Source organism: Danio aesculapii, chromosome 21 (assembly GCF_903798145.1).
Source record: "Danio aesculapii chromosome 21, fDanAes4.1, whole genome shotgun sequence".
In the NCBI taxonomy this organism is placed as follows: Eukaryota; Metazoa; Chordata; class Actinopteri; order Cypriniformes; family Danionidae; genus Danio; species Danio aesculapii.
In genome coordinates, this window is record NC_079455.1 from 24,441,272 (window position 1) to 24,458,825 (window position 17,554).

At 36.0% G+C, this 17,554-nt stretch overlaps 2 protein-coding genes across 6 annotated transcripts in view; both read left to right on the top strand.

The window, feature by feature from the left end:
• The first annotated feature begins 1,623 nt into the window (after positions 1 to 1,623).
• Positions 1,624 to 6,578, top strand: LOC130214959 (uncharacterized). The gene is made up of 8 exons (XM_056446840.1): positions 1,624 to 1,699; positions 1,794 to 1,823; positions 4,080 to 4,352; positions 4,444 to 4,551; positions 5,361 to 5,388; positions 5,473 to 5,492; positions 6,114 to 6,142; positions 6,245 to 6,578. Exons 1-8 carry the CDS (start codon positions 1,669 to 1,671, stop codon positions 6,359 to 6,361), a joined length of 636 nt encoding a protein of 211 aa, XP_056302815.1. The 5' UTR covers positions 1,624 to 1,668; the 3' UTR covers positions 6,362 to 6,578.
• A 7,677-nt stretch (positions 6,579 to 14,255) lies between these two features.
• Positions 14,256 to 17,554, top strand: part of ank1b (ankyrin 1, erythrocytic b) — a 126,495-nt gene continuing 123,196 nt past the window's right edge. For all 5 annotated transcript variants that reach the window (XM_056446356.1, XM_056446352.1, XM_056446354.1 and 2 more), the window contains exon 1: positions 14,256 to 14,546. In XM_056446356.1, coding sequence (XP_056302331.1) covers positions 14,421 to 14,546 — 126 coding nt within the window. In that variant the 5' untranslated portion in view covers positions 14,256 to 14,420. The remainder of the gene's footprint in view (positions 14,547 to 17,554) is intronic.

The window sequence follows — 17,554 nt, forward strand, 5'->3', positions numbered from 1 at the left end:
CCGGTTGGTGTTTCTGTGCAGAGTTTGTATGTGCTCCCCATGTCTGTGTGTGTTTCCCTTGGTTTTCTCCCACCGTTCAAAGATATGCGTCATATTTAAACAGATTAGGCCAAATGGGCACTATTGTCTAGCTCCCAGCATCAGTATTTTTTCTTCTCAAAGGAGTTCACCTTAACCACATCAGCAGAGGAGTTTTTTTAGATCTACCGGAGCTAAATCTCCCCTCTCGTTCTACAAATGGGAGGGAGCCCTTGGCCCGAGGATTCCTTGAGCTCATGTCTCCCTCCCAGGACAGCATGCCAAACAAGCTTATTGTAAATCATCAGCTATGTGAACTCTTGAAACACAAAAGGTAAAATAGTTATGTTTCATTGTGTGATCAGGCTGGCATGACAATAAAATTACAGTGTAGAATACACCTTTAAAAATTAACACTCCAAAAAGAAGTTTTTAGCAATTTTAAGCATAATTTAAACCATTTTAGGTTCTTGGAAGAACCTTTTTTTTCTTAATTTACACTGTTTAAAGCAATTAATTGACCTTACTTATAATTATACACATGTTAATTTATTTAATAATTTCAAAAAATAATTTGAAACTACACAATTCAGAAGGTTTTTTTTTTTTTTTTTGCATGGGACAACCTCATAGTTTTATGTTCAATCCAGTTAAGGTTCGTTTAGGTAACTTAATTTGTGTTGTGGCAACATGAAGGAATTGTGTGGAACCCAACATTTTTACAGTATGACCATAAAAAATTAAGGCAATTTAACAGTTCCAAGAGACAATGGGCTTACTTTTTTTTACAGAAAGGTCAACTTGTCTATTATAAGGCAATGGATTTACTCACTTGAAACTACTCAGTTTTTAGATAAAAAACCTTTTTAAGAACCTTTTGTGAAGTGGTATGGTTAAGGGATGTTAAAGATACGTCATGGAACCAGATATGCCAATAAAACATCTAGTAATAGTTATCTTGAACATTGTATAAGAGTTTTTCTTAATGTGTCATCAAATGGAAGTGAGGCGGAAGTGTCCAGAAACATCACATTCTTTATGTAATCTTTCTTATGGAAGTCAGGGAAGGTCTCAGTTTTGAGGTTTCATTACAAGCTGTCGACACATTGGCAATATGAAAAGTAATTCATTAAAATCCTTAAATATGGCCTTTTGAAATTAAAATATGTTCACTGAATTAATACAAAAGTCCCAGAATGGCTAAAAGCTTGATTTTGTTGCATGACAAGTTTGTGGTTTGAAATACCTTCTCAAGCCTACAAGTGAGAAGATCTGCCATCTGTTTCCTTTCATTCAGTTGCTCAATGGTCCATGTATAAACTGGACAGTTTCACAAGTGAAGTATCACCTTCTCAGTATAGCATAACATGACAGCAGTTTATATATTCCTTGCTTGAACAAGTCCTTTATAAATATGATCTAATATGGACACAGTAATTTAGAAATAGTTAAAATAAAGGTGTGAGATTGTCGTGGGTGATAAGCTGATGGAAAGAAGTCATGCAGAGACCTTTCAAAGCATTACGCAAGAAAAAAAAAAAAAGCTGTATGCAAAAATTTGCAGTCATCCATCCCGTTTGTGTGTGTATGTGTGTGTTTTGTAGACATACTGTAACCTCTAATGCCGTATGAGCTAGAACACATAAAACAATGATCCAGCTGTCGAATCTGTGTATATTCTGTAAGTACTGGATTTTAATGACATTTAAATTGAGCATTTATTTGACCAGCATCATGTTTTGGCTCACCCATAATGCTGAGTGTTTATTTTTCAGTGAGTCTTGCTGCTGAATTAGCAAAAGCAGGTATGTGACTGGCTGCTGCAACAGCCATTCTTATATTTAATGATTTTTTAAAAATTAATTGTTGGTTTTCATACCTAAATGATACATTTTATTAAGCTATTTAAAAATTGTTCAGGTGACATTGACTTCTCCTTCGACTCTCAAAAACCAATCGTAGAACTAAATTACTTTTGGTATTTTACTAAATTGTAATTTAGTAATAAATTATAAATAATGATGATAATAAAAATAAAAGTTATTATTGGTTTTTAATTCACCAAATGATGTTTGTTTCAAATGATGATTCTTGAGATTTGTCAGACATAAACTGTACAATATAAACTCAGAGTTCTGATATTTGTTTGTGGAAGTTGTGGAGTTTACGTCTCACAGATTTAACTTTTTTTTTCATCAAAACTAAGGCTTTAAGAAACTTTTCCAGCATAAATGAGTACAGCCTATAACACAATTCTCAGAAACACACACGGAAAAAATTATTCAAAGATGATTTCTTGGGATACAATTTTTTTTAGTTATGTGGTTGTAAACAAATAATTTGAGCTGAATTTAAACAAACAAATTAAGATGAACATCACTAAATTGAATTTGTTTAAATTCAACACATTTAAATCATTTGCAACAATTCTGCAGACATCCTTTTTTCAGTGCACCCATATTTCTTTTAAACTTATTCTCTGTATGGGACCATTGAGATATTTGTGCAAAATTGGTTTATCATTCAATAGGCAAGTGATATGCTTGTTTATACAACTACTCTTAAATGAGCTGAAACAACACAATTCTTGAGATTTTCTTAGGACAACTTAATTGTTTAATGTTCAATACACTTAAATTTGTAGGTTTGTAGGGTAACTTAATCTATTTGTGTTGGCACAACATAAAGAAATTGTGTGGAACACTGCATTTTTTACAGTGTATCCAAGTGAGGCAGACTTTTAACTGCACTGTAAAAAATACTGGGTTCCACACAATTGATTAAGTTAACCTAATTGTTTGTTTGTTTGTTTATTGCTAATCTAAGTGGATTGAACATAAAACAATTAAATTGTCCCCAAAAAAACTTAAGAATTGTGTTGGTTCAACTTATATTAAATAAGTAGTTTGAACAAGCAGTTTTTTGAGTGTATCGTAACAAAACAATTTAGGATTACTGTCCAAAAAAATGAGAACCATTGATGAATGTACCAGGAGAAAACAGAAATTTTACTCTGTAAAAATTTTTATTACAAAACATCATGACAACAAATGTTTAATGATACGATAATTTAAATCAATAAGGTAATCAGGTTTATAATCAGTCTTTTTTAGCTATTCAAAGTTTAACACCATATTTTAGTCAGTTTGACTGATTAAAGTTAAGTTTATGTGATTCGACTAAAAAAATAAAGACAGGAAAAAAATTTTTTTACAGTGTAATAAACATAATCAGGTCACACAAAATGTAATTTAATTATTTTATGGCAACAGCTCATTTGAATTAAGATGTATTTTTATCCTGAAGATATTAGGTGACCACACTCTCGTGTAATAAATATAACCTTCTAATAAAACACATTCATGAGAAATGGATGCAAATGTTAATTTCCAAAGAGGGTGTATACTGATATATACTGGACAAGCATTTCTTACAACATATAAAACCACAAATAGTTCAATCACTATTACTTTCTTTCTATGTGGGTATCAGTCAAAATACCCTGAATAGACTGCAATTAGACCAAAATGTGCCTGCGAGACTTGTGACGGGCTTGCAAGCATGAACATATATCCCCAATTCTTTCCGCTCTGCTGCCTGTTAGCTCACGGATTGATTTTAAATGACAAAATTTTGTTTATAAATCCTCAAATGGTCTGACGCCATCTTATTTATAAGATCTCCTACATATATATAATCCTAGGTCACTAAGTTCTTCTGATCATTTTTTTTTCTGTACTAAGGTCTCGGTGTAAGTGGGGATCAGGCTTTTGCTGTTATCACCCCAAAATACTGAACAAGCTTTCACCCTACATTAGACACTCTCCAACTTTATCTGTTTTTAAAAACCTTCTGAAACTGCATCTTTGTTCTTTAGCATTTGAGCCTTTTAAATGTTGAGGGGTTTGTCTTATGTTTTAATTAAATGTGCTGTAGGACTTGTTATTTTAATTATTGATTGTGTTCAGCACATTGGGCAACACTGTGTTGTAAAAAAATGTGCTGTATAAACTAACTGAGATTATGTGTTTATAAAAGTTTTCAATCTCTCATTCACCCAGATTTATCGGTGAGTGCTGGAGTGTTGACTCTCAGTGAATGGACGGATCTGACCTGCTGTAACCATAATCAGACTATATCACACTGCCTTTTCTTTGCTGATTCAGAAAACATTGGTCAACAAAACTCCTCTGGCAGCTGCTGTAAATTCACAGTCAGAGGAGAAAAATTGCAGGGAAAATCTGAGGAGTTCCAAACAACTGTTACCGTCCAGTGTACAAGCAAACCTGATAACAACACGAGCCAAAATGTCACCATCTCAGTGTGGAGAATATGTAAATGACATGTTAATCCACAATCAAACTTGTCAAGATATAGAGAACAGATTTATGAATGTTAACTTTCTTCTTTTGTTTTTGTTTTTAGTTCTTTCTGGCAAAAGATTTCTTGCCTATATAGTCATATCTGGGATTTTGATTCTGCTCTCTTTCCTCATTATCTTCATATGTATAATCTATATGACCAGAAATCAAGGTAAGAAACCTCAAATGACAAGTAGTTTAAATTGTTATGTATTTTTGGTCATATTTATGTCTATTGGTGATTTTAATCCAAATATTTTTTAGGTGTGGGTTTAAATGTGTTCGTAGGCACCAATCTGGCATTCATCTATACACTCTCAGAAATCACCCGCTTCTAATGCTATCACTAGATTGAATGGGCATTATCAGTGGTTATCAGCTGATAGATATGGGCCAGTAGGGGCCTTCTGCTCCCTCTGGTAGGCTCAGAATGCTGTTATCATCCATCCACATGGTTAATCAGCTATACTACAGAGAAAACTCCAGATCTGTTTTTGAATTACTGTGCTGGTTGGGTTTAGGGTTGGGGTAGGGGTAGGGGTAGACGTTAATAAAATACAGTTAATGGGAAATTCAATAAATAATAGAAATAATTCTGATCGTCACGGTGGCCTACCAGTAGGCGCAGAAGGCCCCTACTGGCCCATATCTATCAGCTGATAACCACTGATAACGCCCATTCAATCTAATGATAACATACGAAAGCTGTCACTGGGGTGGAACCTATTCAAAGGATATGCATTTATAACTAAGGATCCTTATTAATACTTTAAGGGTACATATTAGTACCTAAACTAAAAAAAAAAACATTTATTAAGGTACCAATATAGACCCTTTAGATTCAAATGTGTATCTTTTGAAAAATTACCACCTCAGTGACAGCTATTTTACCATTCATTTTTTTTTACCATTTTACCATTTTTTTAAAGCCTGATTTGTTCAATAAAATATTAGTTCATAATTATATTCATTTGTTTTTAGGGTATGGCCAACAACTATATTCAGCTAGGTTAGTGTGTGTTGTTATATATAAAATTCTGATTAAATATTTAGTAAACGGTGATTTGATAAATGTTATACATTGATTTTACAGAGCACAAGAAATGGACAACGGTAAGTGAGTTGTTTATCTGCAGAAATGCTTTTCAATTTTGTGCAAACATGATGACAATGATGATGGTGATGTAAATCCTTTATTTGTCACATACACTTTAACATGTAGTGAAATTGGACCCCTCGGGCCATACACAAACATCACACACTTCAGTGGAAAACAGGTCAGACGAGAAGTAGCTTTTAGAAAGAGGAAATAAGATATTTTAGTTAAGAGAGAGGTGAAAAAAAGCCCCTCTCAGACTATCCTTGAAGGGCAGCGTGAGATCAGGGGAAAAACAAGCCCCAGCAACAGGCATATAAACACACATAAACATAACATCGCAACAGGGGATGGGAACAGGGGATAGTCAGATATAAGTAACAGCCATCTGGTCCTGTCGCTAGAGAGCGCTGGTCACAGACCCGCCAACCCACACCGGGGTGATAAGCATACGAAGGCATGTGATACGGGGCTAGGTAGTGATTGTCTATATGTAGCTGTGTACATGTGTGTGTAAGCCTGTAGAGGCTCAACAGGTGTCCTTGGAACAGGAAGGAGGAATTTAGAGTGTCTTGTTATCTTGCTCTCCAGGAAAGATATTTTCTCACATAATTTTTCTTTCTTTTTAAACAACCAAGGTGCAAATTCTGGTTCCGCTGAAGGACAGGTAGGCCTATGGATGAATTATTCTAATTCCGTTATGTTGAAAAAAGAAAGAAAAATAAATGAGTTGTGGATTGATACAAAACCTTTACATGCTTTCCCACAGATAGTGGAAGATGAGATGTTGTATGCCACCGTAAATCATACAGGTGCAGGTGAAAACTCTGCTCCTGCAGTGAAGTTCGATTCAGAAACTGTCTACGCAACTGTGGTCATGGACTGAACAACCTGTAACACAGACTGATGTAAATAATCACCAAAACTAAATTAAACCTGTACCATGTTTGAGCAACCCTTCCTGATTAGATTAGTTGTTGCAAAGTTAGGCAATGCGAGAATTGAGAAATAAGTAGGAAACCTGCTAAACTTGAAGGCTTGAACTGTTTCAAAGGTGTATTGTACTGCACTTGTATTCTGATGCATTTTGAGAGAAACATTAATAAAAGACTCTATTGCATTGCAAACTAGACCAATTGTTATAACAACTCTTTTCTTTTAAGTAGCTTAATTAAGTCTATATAAACATTACTTACATTTTTTAGTGCAACCACTTTTCTCATTTTGTACATCACATACACATTTCCCACAGTTTTTGACCATTTTCCTGTAGGACTTCTCCAGGGAACATGTAATCCTGCAGGAAACATGCAGGACTCCTGCAGAATTACAGGAAAGTGTAAAAATTTTGTAGGATAAACTCAATTTTATTAAGGGCAGGGTTTCCATCCAATAAATTTGTTTAGCACTAACTTAAAAAAGAAACTATTTACACAATTAAATGCAATTGAGTTGGTCCAACATTGCTTTATCAAATAAAAGTTTAAATGCATTTGTATTTTTATTTAACTTTAACTCAAATGTCTGATAATATCATGGATGTCTATTATGTGTCGTACATTTCGAAGTCTCTTAGTTTTATTTGAAGTCATCCTAAATTAACTAAAAGAGGCATTTTAAGCATATTTCATGAGTTACTGTTTGATTGAGACTTATCTCAGAACTCTTTTTAGGACAGTTATTGCTCACTGAGCAAAGCAACAAACAGCATTTTTGCTAATTAAGCTGCCAACACCCAAAGCATGGGTGCTTCTGCAAGGTGGTAACCTCAAAACTCAAAGCATTACATGAAACTCTTAAAAAATCTAACTAAAGTGAAGAACTCTAACAAGTCTTTCTATTAAACACATAAGATTACTTTTATTGTAAACATTTCCCTTCTATTAATTCAATTCTACGCAAAGCATGCTGGGAACTACAAATCCCCTAATCAGGCAGTTGGACCATCACAATTTCTTCATGTGTCCCAACACAAAATGCTTAAGTTAACTTAATGGTTTACACGTTTAAGTGTACTGAACGCAAAACAAATAAACTGGCCAAAGAAATTACAAGAATTTTTGAGTGTATGTGGGAAACATGCAGGACTCCTACAGAAAACCTCAAGCAAGTTTTGTATACACACTGTAAAATATGATATGACCAATTAGTCCTGACAGCATATGTTTTTAGCCCATTGTAACTCATTAAACTAAGTTAATCATGTTCTTTCTTAATTTTATAAGTTACGCAAGCTGTTTTAAGTCAGTTTAACATAAATTAATTCAGCTTAAAAATGTAAGGCAACCGGGAGTTTTTACAGTGCAGAAATCCTAATAAACTATTATGTATACTAAACTGTTTAGTCTGCTGAAGGCATATTTAGGTCCTCCTTACATGAAAACACATTTTCAAAGCAATGTTGTCTCAGATTTAAATACCAACAAATAAATAAATAAATAAGGCATCAGAAAATGTAATTTATTAATTAATTTGCAGAGCTTAAATATAAAATGAGACAAGTGTAAAGAAAATTAACACTTTAAGAACATGGCCCATCATTCTGTAGAAAACAATAATAAGACAAAAAAGGAGACATTTTTGCCTTATCTGAAAGCAAATAAAAAAAGTACAAATATAATTACATGCATATATGTTCTAGAAGTTTCACTCACTTCACCACACTGTTGCAGTGTAACTTTATGTTGCCTGCTAAATATGTAGGCCTATAAAGTAGGCTACGTATAAATTCTGAAATATAAGGTAACCTACAGTAATTATAAGAACTGTAACTGATTAACCTTGCAGATTAGTTGATATGTGAAACAAAAATGTGTAAATTACAATTAAAATATAAAAAAATGAAACTTGAATGGGGAGGTGGGAGATAATTAACGCTTCCCGAAGGACGTCAAATCAATTAAGTTAGAGAAGGATTCAGCTCTTTAAATAGTGATAGTTAGCAATTATCTATATTTTAAAAAGTTAATACTTAGAATAATAGAGCACATAAATATACATTTGACCACCCCTGTAACGGGTCATACCATTGTGAATGCATAATCGCGCCAAACAGTCTACCTGCTGAAACCGAGAAATCGGCAGAACTACAGCACAATACTGTAAGTAATGCCAAAACACATTTCTTAAATCTTAAACGCATTGTTATATAGGCGTTTGTATCTAACTTGTAATATGGAAAATTGTCACCGTTTGTTTTTATCAAACATTGGTCGTCTCTGAGAATCGCACATCTGCTGAGCCAGTGCCAATAACGTTATATGTAACTCTACAGCCAACTCTGTTCAAAACACTGGAAAACATAAATAAGCTTGATTAAAATCAATTAAACATACATTTGGTTCAGTGAGGTATGTACACAAAAACATTACTGAAAAAGTTTGATTCCTGCAGGGTTTTTATGCACTCACTTTACGTTTGATGTGTCCTCCATATACACTGAAGATCAGGGGGGATCTTCAGTGTATATGGAGGACACATCAAACGTAAAGTGAGTGCATAAAAACCCTGCAGGAATATTACTTTTTAAGCAGACACAGTGAAATGTATACAAGCATGTGTGGAAATGTCCCCATGCCCTCATCGATACTATAGTAATATTTAAACAATCGTGTTGTATTGCTGGGAGTCCAATAGATGGCGATATCTGCTGTTGACAAATCGTGATTGAGCTTCACAGACAGACACAATGCATTTAGTTTAGCGTTTTTTCTCAGTCACTTTGGTGCATTTCTCACAACACTATTTACATTTGCACAACAGTTAATGCATTTCTCAAAACAATTAGACATTTGTGCACATCATAGTAGCAGTTTATCATTCCTTCCAACAAATTGCAAATGCTTTTGTCATGTCAGTCAAAATTAACAAAACTTGTGAATGCTGAATAGTCATTCAATATAAAACTAACAGTCCTCATTTCATTACTTGAGCCATTACATACAAAAATGTTGAACTAGTTGTCAAAATCTGTCAAGCAAACTTGATACATTTTATAACATACATTTTTAAAAACAAATTTTCCTGAAAATCTAAATTGAACAATTTCATGAATGATTTACAGACCAATGTATGTTGTAGGTTCAGTTCTAATATGTACTGCAATATTGTTTGCTATATTGCTACCCAAATGAACTTTCTGTTTGTTGTAAATAAGGGTGTATTTATTCTTTTGCACAATGCTGTGAATAAATTAGAATTGCAATAAGCAGTAAAAATGTGAAACATGCATATTCAGTGTCTTGTACTCAGATACCTCACTAACTGCAGTAAAGTCTAACTTTACTGTAGACTAGTTTTCAAATGGCTGTGCAAATAGTATATAGTGCTGACTTAAACATTTTCATTGCATTGGAACTTTATTGCATTATAACATGACAAAGCCATTTGACTATCTTGTTCATAAACAATGGTGTCAGGGCTTTCCATCTTGATGACTGACTTTTTCATTGACATCAATACTTGGTTTTGAGGATTGAGCTATCCATTTTGAGCAAGTGACACGCTTTTGCAGGTTATCAACTACGTTTTGCAATTTGTACAAATTGTTTTGAGAAATACATGAACTTTTGTGCAAATGTAAATAATGTTGTGAGAAATGCACCAAAGCCACTGAGAAAAACTGTAAATGGTATCATAAAGTAAATGAGTGAATTTGGTAAACGTGACCTGTATGATATAGGCTACTATATTTGGGACTTTATTATCACGCCATATAGTATCTTGAAAATGTATCAAAAATATAAATCATTACCTGAACACTGTAACAGATATCTATTTGTGAATTTTACTTTATAATCACAGAAACACAGCGGTTGTGTAAAACATTGCGCTGTTTATGCTTTAAAGCACTCAGTATTTTTATCGACCAAAAGATTTACACCTTAAGAAATTAATGCTCATGATGAAAAAATGTTTAATTTTTAACACTAAACAAATCAGTGGGTATCTATTTTACATAAATATTTGGGTCATCTCATGGAGGCAGCCATGTTACTCCATTTAGTACTATTAGATCATGAACCGCTTTTTTGTTTATTTTGTAGAATTAAGATAAGGCCAACTTCTAAATGTTATCAAATTCACTTATAAATGTGATTAAGTGCTGTTTTGAGCCCCCTCATCCGTTTGAATAGGCCTGGTGGATTGCAGGAAAGTAAACACACACTTGTAAGTTATGGTTTGTATATTTAAAGTGAAGTTTGAGACAGGTGGCATGGTGGCTAAGTGGTTATACTGTCGCCTCACAGCAAGAAGGTTGCTGGTTCGAGTCTTGTCTGGGTCAGTTGGCATTTCTGTGTGGAGTTTGTATTTTCTCCCCGTGTTCACGTGGGTCTCCTCAGGGTGCTCCGGTTTCTCCCACAGTCCAAAGACATGCAGTACAGGTGAATTGAATAAAACTAAATTGGTCGTGGTGTATGTGTGTGAATGAGTGTGTATGGATGTTTCCCAGTACTGGGTTGCAGCTGGAACGACATCCGCTGTGTAAAACATATGCTGGATAAGTTTGCGGTTCATTCCGCTGTGGCGACCCCTGATGAATAAAAGGACTAAGCCGAAGGAAAAGCAATGAATGAATTTGAGACAGCTGTGAACAGAGCTATGTGGTCATCAATGTACACTTTCATCCTTCAAAGCTGAATGCTGTTGTCTTTTGGGTTAAACACACATAAATACTAAGCACATATCAAACAATCTGTAATTACAGACAAAACGATAGTGAGCATGTACTCTAATAACTCACACCTATGTGGTGCAACATTACTAGTTTGATCCAATATAGTCACAGCAGTGTCATTTAGTTCAAATCTTTCTGAAGATCCGTTGTTGAATTGGGCCTTATTTGTAAACATATCCACTAGGGCTGCACAATATTAGAAAAATCCAGCATTGCGATATTTAATTTTTTTTGCGATATGAATACAATTTCACCAGATAACATGAATATCTCTATTTGGAAAGAATTTAAAATGCTAGATCAATTGGGATGATTCTGCAGTGGGAGTGCATCTTTCTAAAATCGAATAAACAATCTATAAACTTTTTGGGGTCCCCCAACACATTTTCGATGTGGTCTGTGCTATTTGCAGTGCATTTCTGTATTTGCATGTGTTGTGAGTATTTTCATGCATAACTATCTATTAATACAATCAAGAAAAAGATACAATTGATAAAGTGATTTTATCGTTTCCAGAGTCTAACAGTATTGAAGTACAGTAACTGAAGGATAAAAATAAAAATAATTCAATAAAATGAATCATTGTTAAAGTTACAAATGGTACAATTTATTATGCCTGGTTGCTTTTAAGGTCATAATACAATCAGCATCCAAAACAGATGCAAATGATGAATTATAATCTAGACTCAAAATTGCGTTCACTCACGATGTGACTATTGTGAATGATCACATTGCGATATCGATGCTGATATGATTTATTGTGCAGCCCTTATATCCATGGTAAAATAAACTATGAATTGGAACTGACCATGAATTTGAATAAATTTGACAGTTCCATAATGTGTCACTCTCATTATGCACAGTGTGCCTCTCTCATTATTTACAGCATGAATTGGTGGGTGGAGCTAAACATAAACGTAGCATTGATCTTCTTATGCAGAGGCAGGGTTTATATATATTTTTTATGTGTTAGTTCTTGTTTAGGCAGGTTGGCTTCCATATGGTCTATTTTTACTCCAATACGAAAGTTTTGATTTCTCAAATTTACAGGATGTTTTTATCGTGCAATGCTCTCTTATATGTCAAAATATCAATGTAATTTGGATTCTCAGTTCATGGCCCCTTTGAATGTAATGAATATATTCATAACTGTGATTTAGCAATGGAATTGGTTACAGAAAATTTTGGTTTTGTTCTCATTCTCACTTTGAGATGGCTGTTTATGTCAAAATTTGAGTTCCATATTGGAAGGCACTTTCATTCATTCATTTTCCTTCAGCTTAGTCCCTTTATTCATCAGGGGTCACCACTGCGGAATGAACCGCCAACTTATCCAGCTTATGTTTTACACAGCAAATGCCCTACCAGCTGCAACACTGTACTGGGAACCATCCATACACACTCATCCACACACATACACTACAGCCAATTTAGTGTACCCAATTCACCTTTAACGCATGTCTTTGGACTGTAACCAAAGCACTCGAAGGAAACCCACACGAACATGGGCAGAACATGCAAACACCACACACAAATGCCAACTGACCTAGCCGGGGCTCGAACCAGCGACCTTCTTGCTGTGAGGCGAGTGCTAACCAGTGCAGAGCTACCTTTAACGTTAGCATTCATTTTAATGTCTGTTGTGTTTTGAAATCTACCAGCTTTGCTAATGCACACAGTGTTCTAGATGTAGTCATTCATCAGCCGAGCTTGATCTGTAAATGTAATCTTACTAATCATTATAAAACCACAGGTGGCAAATCATGACACTGATGGCTTCACAAGAGGACACATGGTGCTAGTTCATCGACTATCTAGAGTTGTGACAGGAAATGCAAAATGTAAAGGGAAATGAAAAATGTAAGTCTAGATCTCATTTTTATAGAGCACCACAAACATTTATCACTGGGAAAACATTACAGTAGAAAATATTTATTGTTATTACATTCATGTTTAAATGTTGAATAGCATCTTACAAATCCTAATCATATACAGTATACATATACACCATATAATAGTTTTTTTCCAAATACAACATGTGATCTGTATTGGCAAAGTTTTCCACCTTCCAGAAGGTTGTCAGTGGATCATTTTGATTAAAGGATGGGAATCAAGCAGATGAAGGATAATGTACAGCGTAGTGTCATGACAAGCATAAATAAATATGACTGATCCATGTGAGGTCACATGACTCAGCCATCATTCTCAGAGGCAAATGCTTGCGCCTGCATTTCTCTTCAGATGGGTTCTGAATTGTAATGCACTTGAGCCTCTTTACATAACTGCTATTCCGCATTCCCCCATTTTACATGGTATTGTTGTGAAATAACAAAAATAAATAGCACATCGTATCCCACCTGTTCAGAAGTAAAACACAGTTTGTCATTACTGTACTGTATGTAACGTATTCCACTTTCGGATGTTTCAAGATTATTCCATTGGGTTTTGCTTGACATAAAGCGAAGTGGTTCGTTTGTCAAGCTAGAAAATGAGTAGCAATCTGTCTCTCTTTGTCATATACACTCCCTCGCATTGTCTTTCCCCCATGTGCAGGTTGAAATGGACTGGATTACTGCATAAACAACAATGCATGAGCCTTTTCTCATGGAAAACCAGTCTGGTGAGAGAGAGGGAGAAAGAAAGAGAGAGAGCGACCATGCAGTTTTTATGAGGTAAGCTGTTATAGCTCAAGCCTCTTTACAGGGGGAAACCTGACTACAGTTATAACCATGAATCCAACACAATGCATCATGCTGAAGTAAACTAGAAACCAGTTGCAGAATGAAATCTTCATTAAATGATCAAATAAAACATTTTGTGTGGAAAGAATGAATGAATGAATTTGTGTACAGATATATCCTACAGATCTGCACAAAGAAGACAACAGTAGTACTAACAGACGTGCCGTAAACAGTTGGCAGAGAAAATGGGAGTCTGTGAGTGAGAAAGAGAGAAGGAGGGAGAAAAATCGAGCTGCTGCAGTATCCCTACACTGCTGAGCCTTGGACTGCGTGACTGACTGGTGTGTGAGAGAGAGAGAGAGAGAGGGGAGGGGGGATGGGAAGAATCTGGCTTGGATGAGGAGCAAGCAGGCAGGCAGCATCATCATCTCTTTTGTGGCGCTGCTGAGGGAACTGGCTGCCTAGAGCCGTGCAGGGTGCTCACTCCTTGCAGGCGCTCGCAGCGCCACCGCCTCTCCCGCACTGGCCGCCGCAGGGACGGCGACAGCCTCCGTTACAGGCGCATCACTGCTTGTTGAAGCGGCACCATGGCGCAAGCCGCTAAGCAGATCCGCAAGAACAAGGACCTACAGGAGCTCGCTGCCCAAGAGCAGCGAGAGAAGGAGGAGGAGAAGATCAAGAAGAGGAACCGATCGAGAGACCGCAGACGCAAGGTAACAAAAAAATGCCTTCTGCTGTTTTCTCCTTTCCCATTTCTTCGCACTGAAGGGGATACGCACACACCTTCACACATTTCACTGACTCATTGTGTTAACAAGTCAGTTAGAGCTGGTTGTTCACAGATCAGGTTTGAGGAAGATGCTTGTCTGGTGGGGTGGGGGGGGTCATGACTGAGACGATTGGTTAAGTAGCCCCTTGGTCCTTGGGGAACATCCTGCTTGATGGATTTAGAACAACATTCATGATTGATGCTGCAGTAAAGCAAACCCGAATGCTTTATGTATTCAGGTAGCGTCCGCCACTGGTTCCATTGTTTGTCATCGGCATTTTACACCATCTCGCATATCGATGCCGTAAGCGTGAACTTTGGCAGAACGTGAGTGTAATGTCTGCACCTTCCTCTGCCGCCCATTCTCATTACAGCTGAAGTGCATTATGGGAGCTCTGCTGCGCTGAGCCCTCCGGCTGCCTGCTTACCTTTCCTCCTGCAAATGTGCATGGGATGATGTATGGTCGCGTGCATGCAGATTTTGGATTTACATGCACCCTGAGGTACACGTGACTCGGGCTGGTGAAGACAACAAGATCATCACAGTGCGGGGTGATGACTCCACTCCCTTCTGCTCACCAAGGCTCATAAAACCTGTCAGCTTAGCATTTATCAGCGTGCTCGCGTAACTACGTGATCGGGCAGAGATATGTGGCCAGCGGTGGTAGAATGTCAGTGTAGCTCCAATTAACAAACCGAGATGCTGACACAAACGCAGTGACACTGAGGACGAAAAAAAAAAAAAAAACGATACTGGAGTCTAAAGATCACTCTGAGGGCTGTCCTTGAGGGTTGGCGGTTTAATCTTCGGTGGGATGTCTGATGAAGCATTTGTCAGGGCTGTCAGTGACCCCATGAGATTACTCAGGGTCTGGGAAATTGAAGTTGGGACGTGTTTGAGGATACTGTTGCTTTTTTGATTTGATTAAAATAGTGTTATGCTGAGCAACCAGTCAGACACCATATGCAAGTCTTGAACTTCTTTCATGATTATGTGATTTCCTTCAAAAGGTCAAAATGCCAATTATTAATATTTGTTTCCTATAAAGCCTAACATTATCTGACTTTATAGGACAACTAATCCATGATGCATATGTTTGTATGAGCTTTATTGAAAGTTGTGCAGCTTGAGGCATAGACCAGTCTGTAACCTTTCACATGCGTTCATCCATTGGCACACAGAAGGATAAACATTGGCAGACAAGCAAATATCTTAGAGGAATAGTACATGATTTAACATTAGGTGCTTATTTTTTAGAAATGTTTAAATGAGGGCACACAATTAACAACAGACAAGAAGTAGAGAGCGAATAAATAAATAAATAAATAAATAAATAATTAAAGCAGACTTAGTGTACCCCAAAATAAAATTGTACTCACCTTCAAGTGGCTCCACAAAGCAGAATTTTGTAGAGTGTTAGTAGCTTGTAGTCATTGCACATATAAATTGTGGAATTTTTTTTTTACTTATTGGCAGATACCAATATGACCGCCGATTGGAACATCCCTATTGACAGATTGGAACCGACTTTGTTCTAGACATCAGTTTTTATTTTTTATTTTCAATGTTTATGTTGTTCTAAAATTGAGTGTGAATTTGCTGTTGATTGTTGGGAGATGAGGTTGAAATTGTTTAAATTATTTGAGAAACTTTGTGTACTTTAATTTAGCTTCAATATTACTTGTTTTTCTTTTATTTTGTTATTAAAAATTCTGGTTGTGAATGCCATGAAGTCAGGGTGAACTGACAGCAGTACGTTGAAAGAAAAAAGTGGGTCTGACACAATTTTTGACCACTTCATACATTTTTGTTGGAGGAATCTTGTTTTCGGAACAAATTTGGTTATACAGTTTATCATTTGTATCTTAACATTGAGTTTTAGTTGGTCAATTTTTAATAAAATAAGATAAAATATATGTGAAGACCTAATAAATGTGAGTGGAATGAAGCAGGATAGAAGCCCACTTCTGTGCTTCTACAACCAGATTAAAAGGCCACAACAAACCCAATTGGTTTGGGACTTGTGGAGCTTCGCATTGATGGATTTGCTCTTTAGTTTTTAGACTTTCAGCAGTGAAAATAAACCACACTGAACTGAAACAAACTGAACTTCAACTCTTAAAACTGGACTGACACTGTTTCAATTTACTAAAACTTTTATGTGAAGCTGCTTTGACACAATCTACATTGTAAAAGTGCTATAGAAATAAACATGAATTGAATTGAACAAACAGTTTCATATACTGAAAAACAGGCTTCTCCATGAGAAGCACTACCACATCTTTGTTTTTTTATTTGCCACAGACAGACTATTCATGTTCTCTCATGAAAAGATGTGGCGCGATTAGGTGGGTTTCTTGTCCGGCATATAACCCCCTTCGGTTCTTTAAAATCTCTCTGTGAGCTATTGTACCAGCTCTGTTACTCGACTCTCTAGTGTATTCATGTGGCTAGTGCTGTTGTTTTGGATGTTGTTCTCCTGTCTGACCACTGTGGAATGTGAAATGATTGGAGTGAAGAAACTGTCAAAGAGGAAGAGTTCCAGAAAAAGACTTTTATGTTTGCATACAGTAGTCACCATGGACCAATGGCAGCTCAAAGGTGTTTAGGAGACAAAATGAACTGCCCCATAAAGTTCGATTTGGTGAGCTGTTTTGAACTGCTGAAACATACTCAAAAATAACTGAGTTTTGCCCATATTTGGTTTTAAATTGTCATTTCTGTTTGTTTAATATTTTCTTTGAAGTATATTGGGGCCTTAAGATCTTTAACATACAGTACATTTACAAAGTAGATTGGATTTTTATTTCATGCCAACTTTCAAATGCATCATCACCAAGTGATTTTCAATATGGCTGAACAATTGCTATAATAAATTAAAAGTGCCACTTTGTGTCATTAAGGATTGCCAGCCGTTGCTCTATGTGGTGTCATTGTGCTTCTGAGAACAT

Excerpts from the sequence above, each read along its gene's own strand:
- LOC130214959 (XM_056446840.1), top strand. The coding sequence starts at position 1,669 with ATGATCCAGCTGTCGAATCTGTGTATATTCT. Across the intron at positions 4,552-5,360 it reads CTATATGACCAGAAATCAAG|GGTATGGCCAACAACTATAT; the intron begins GTAAGAAACCTC and ends ATTTGTTTTTAG. Across the intron at positions 6,143-6,244 it reads CTGGTTCCGCTGAAGGACAG|ATAGTGGAAGATGAGATGTT; the intron begins GTAGGCCTATGG and ends GCTTTCCCACAG.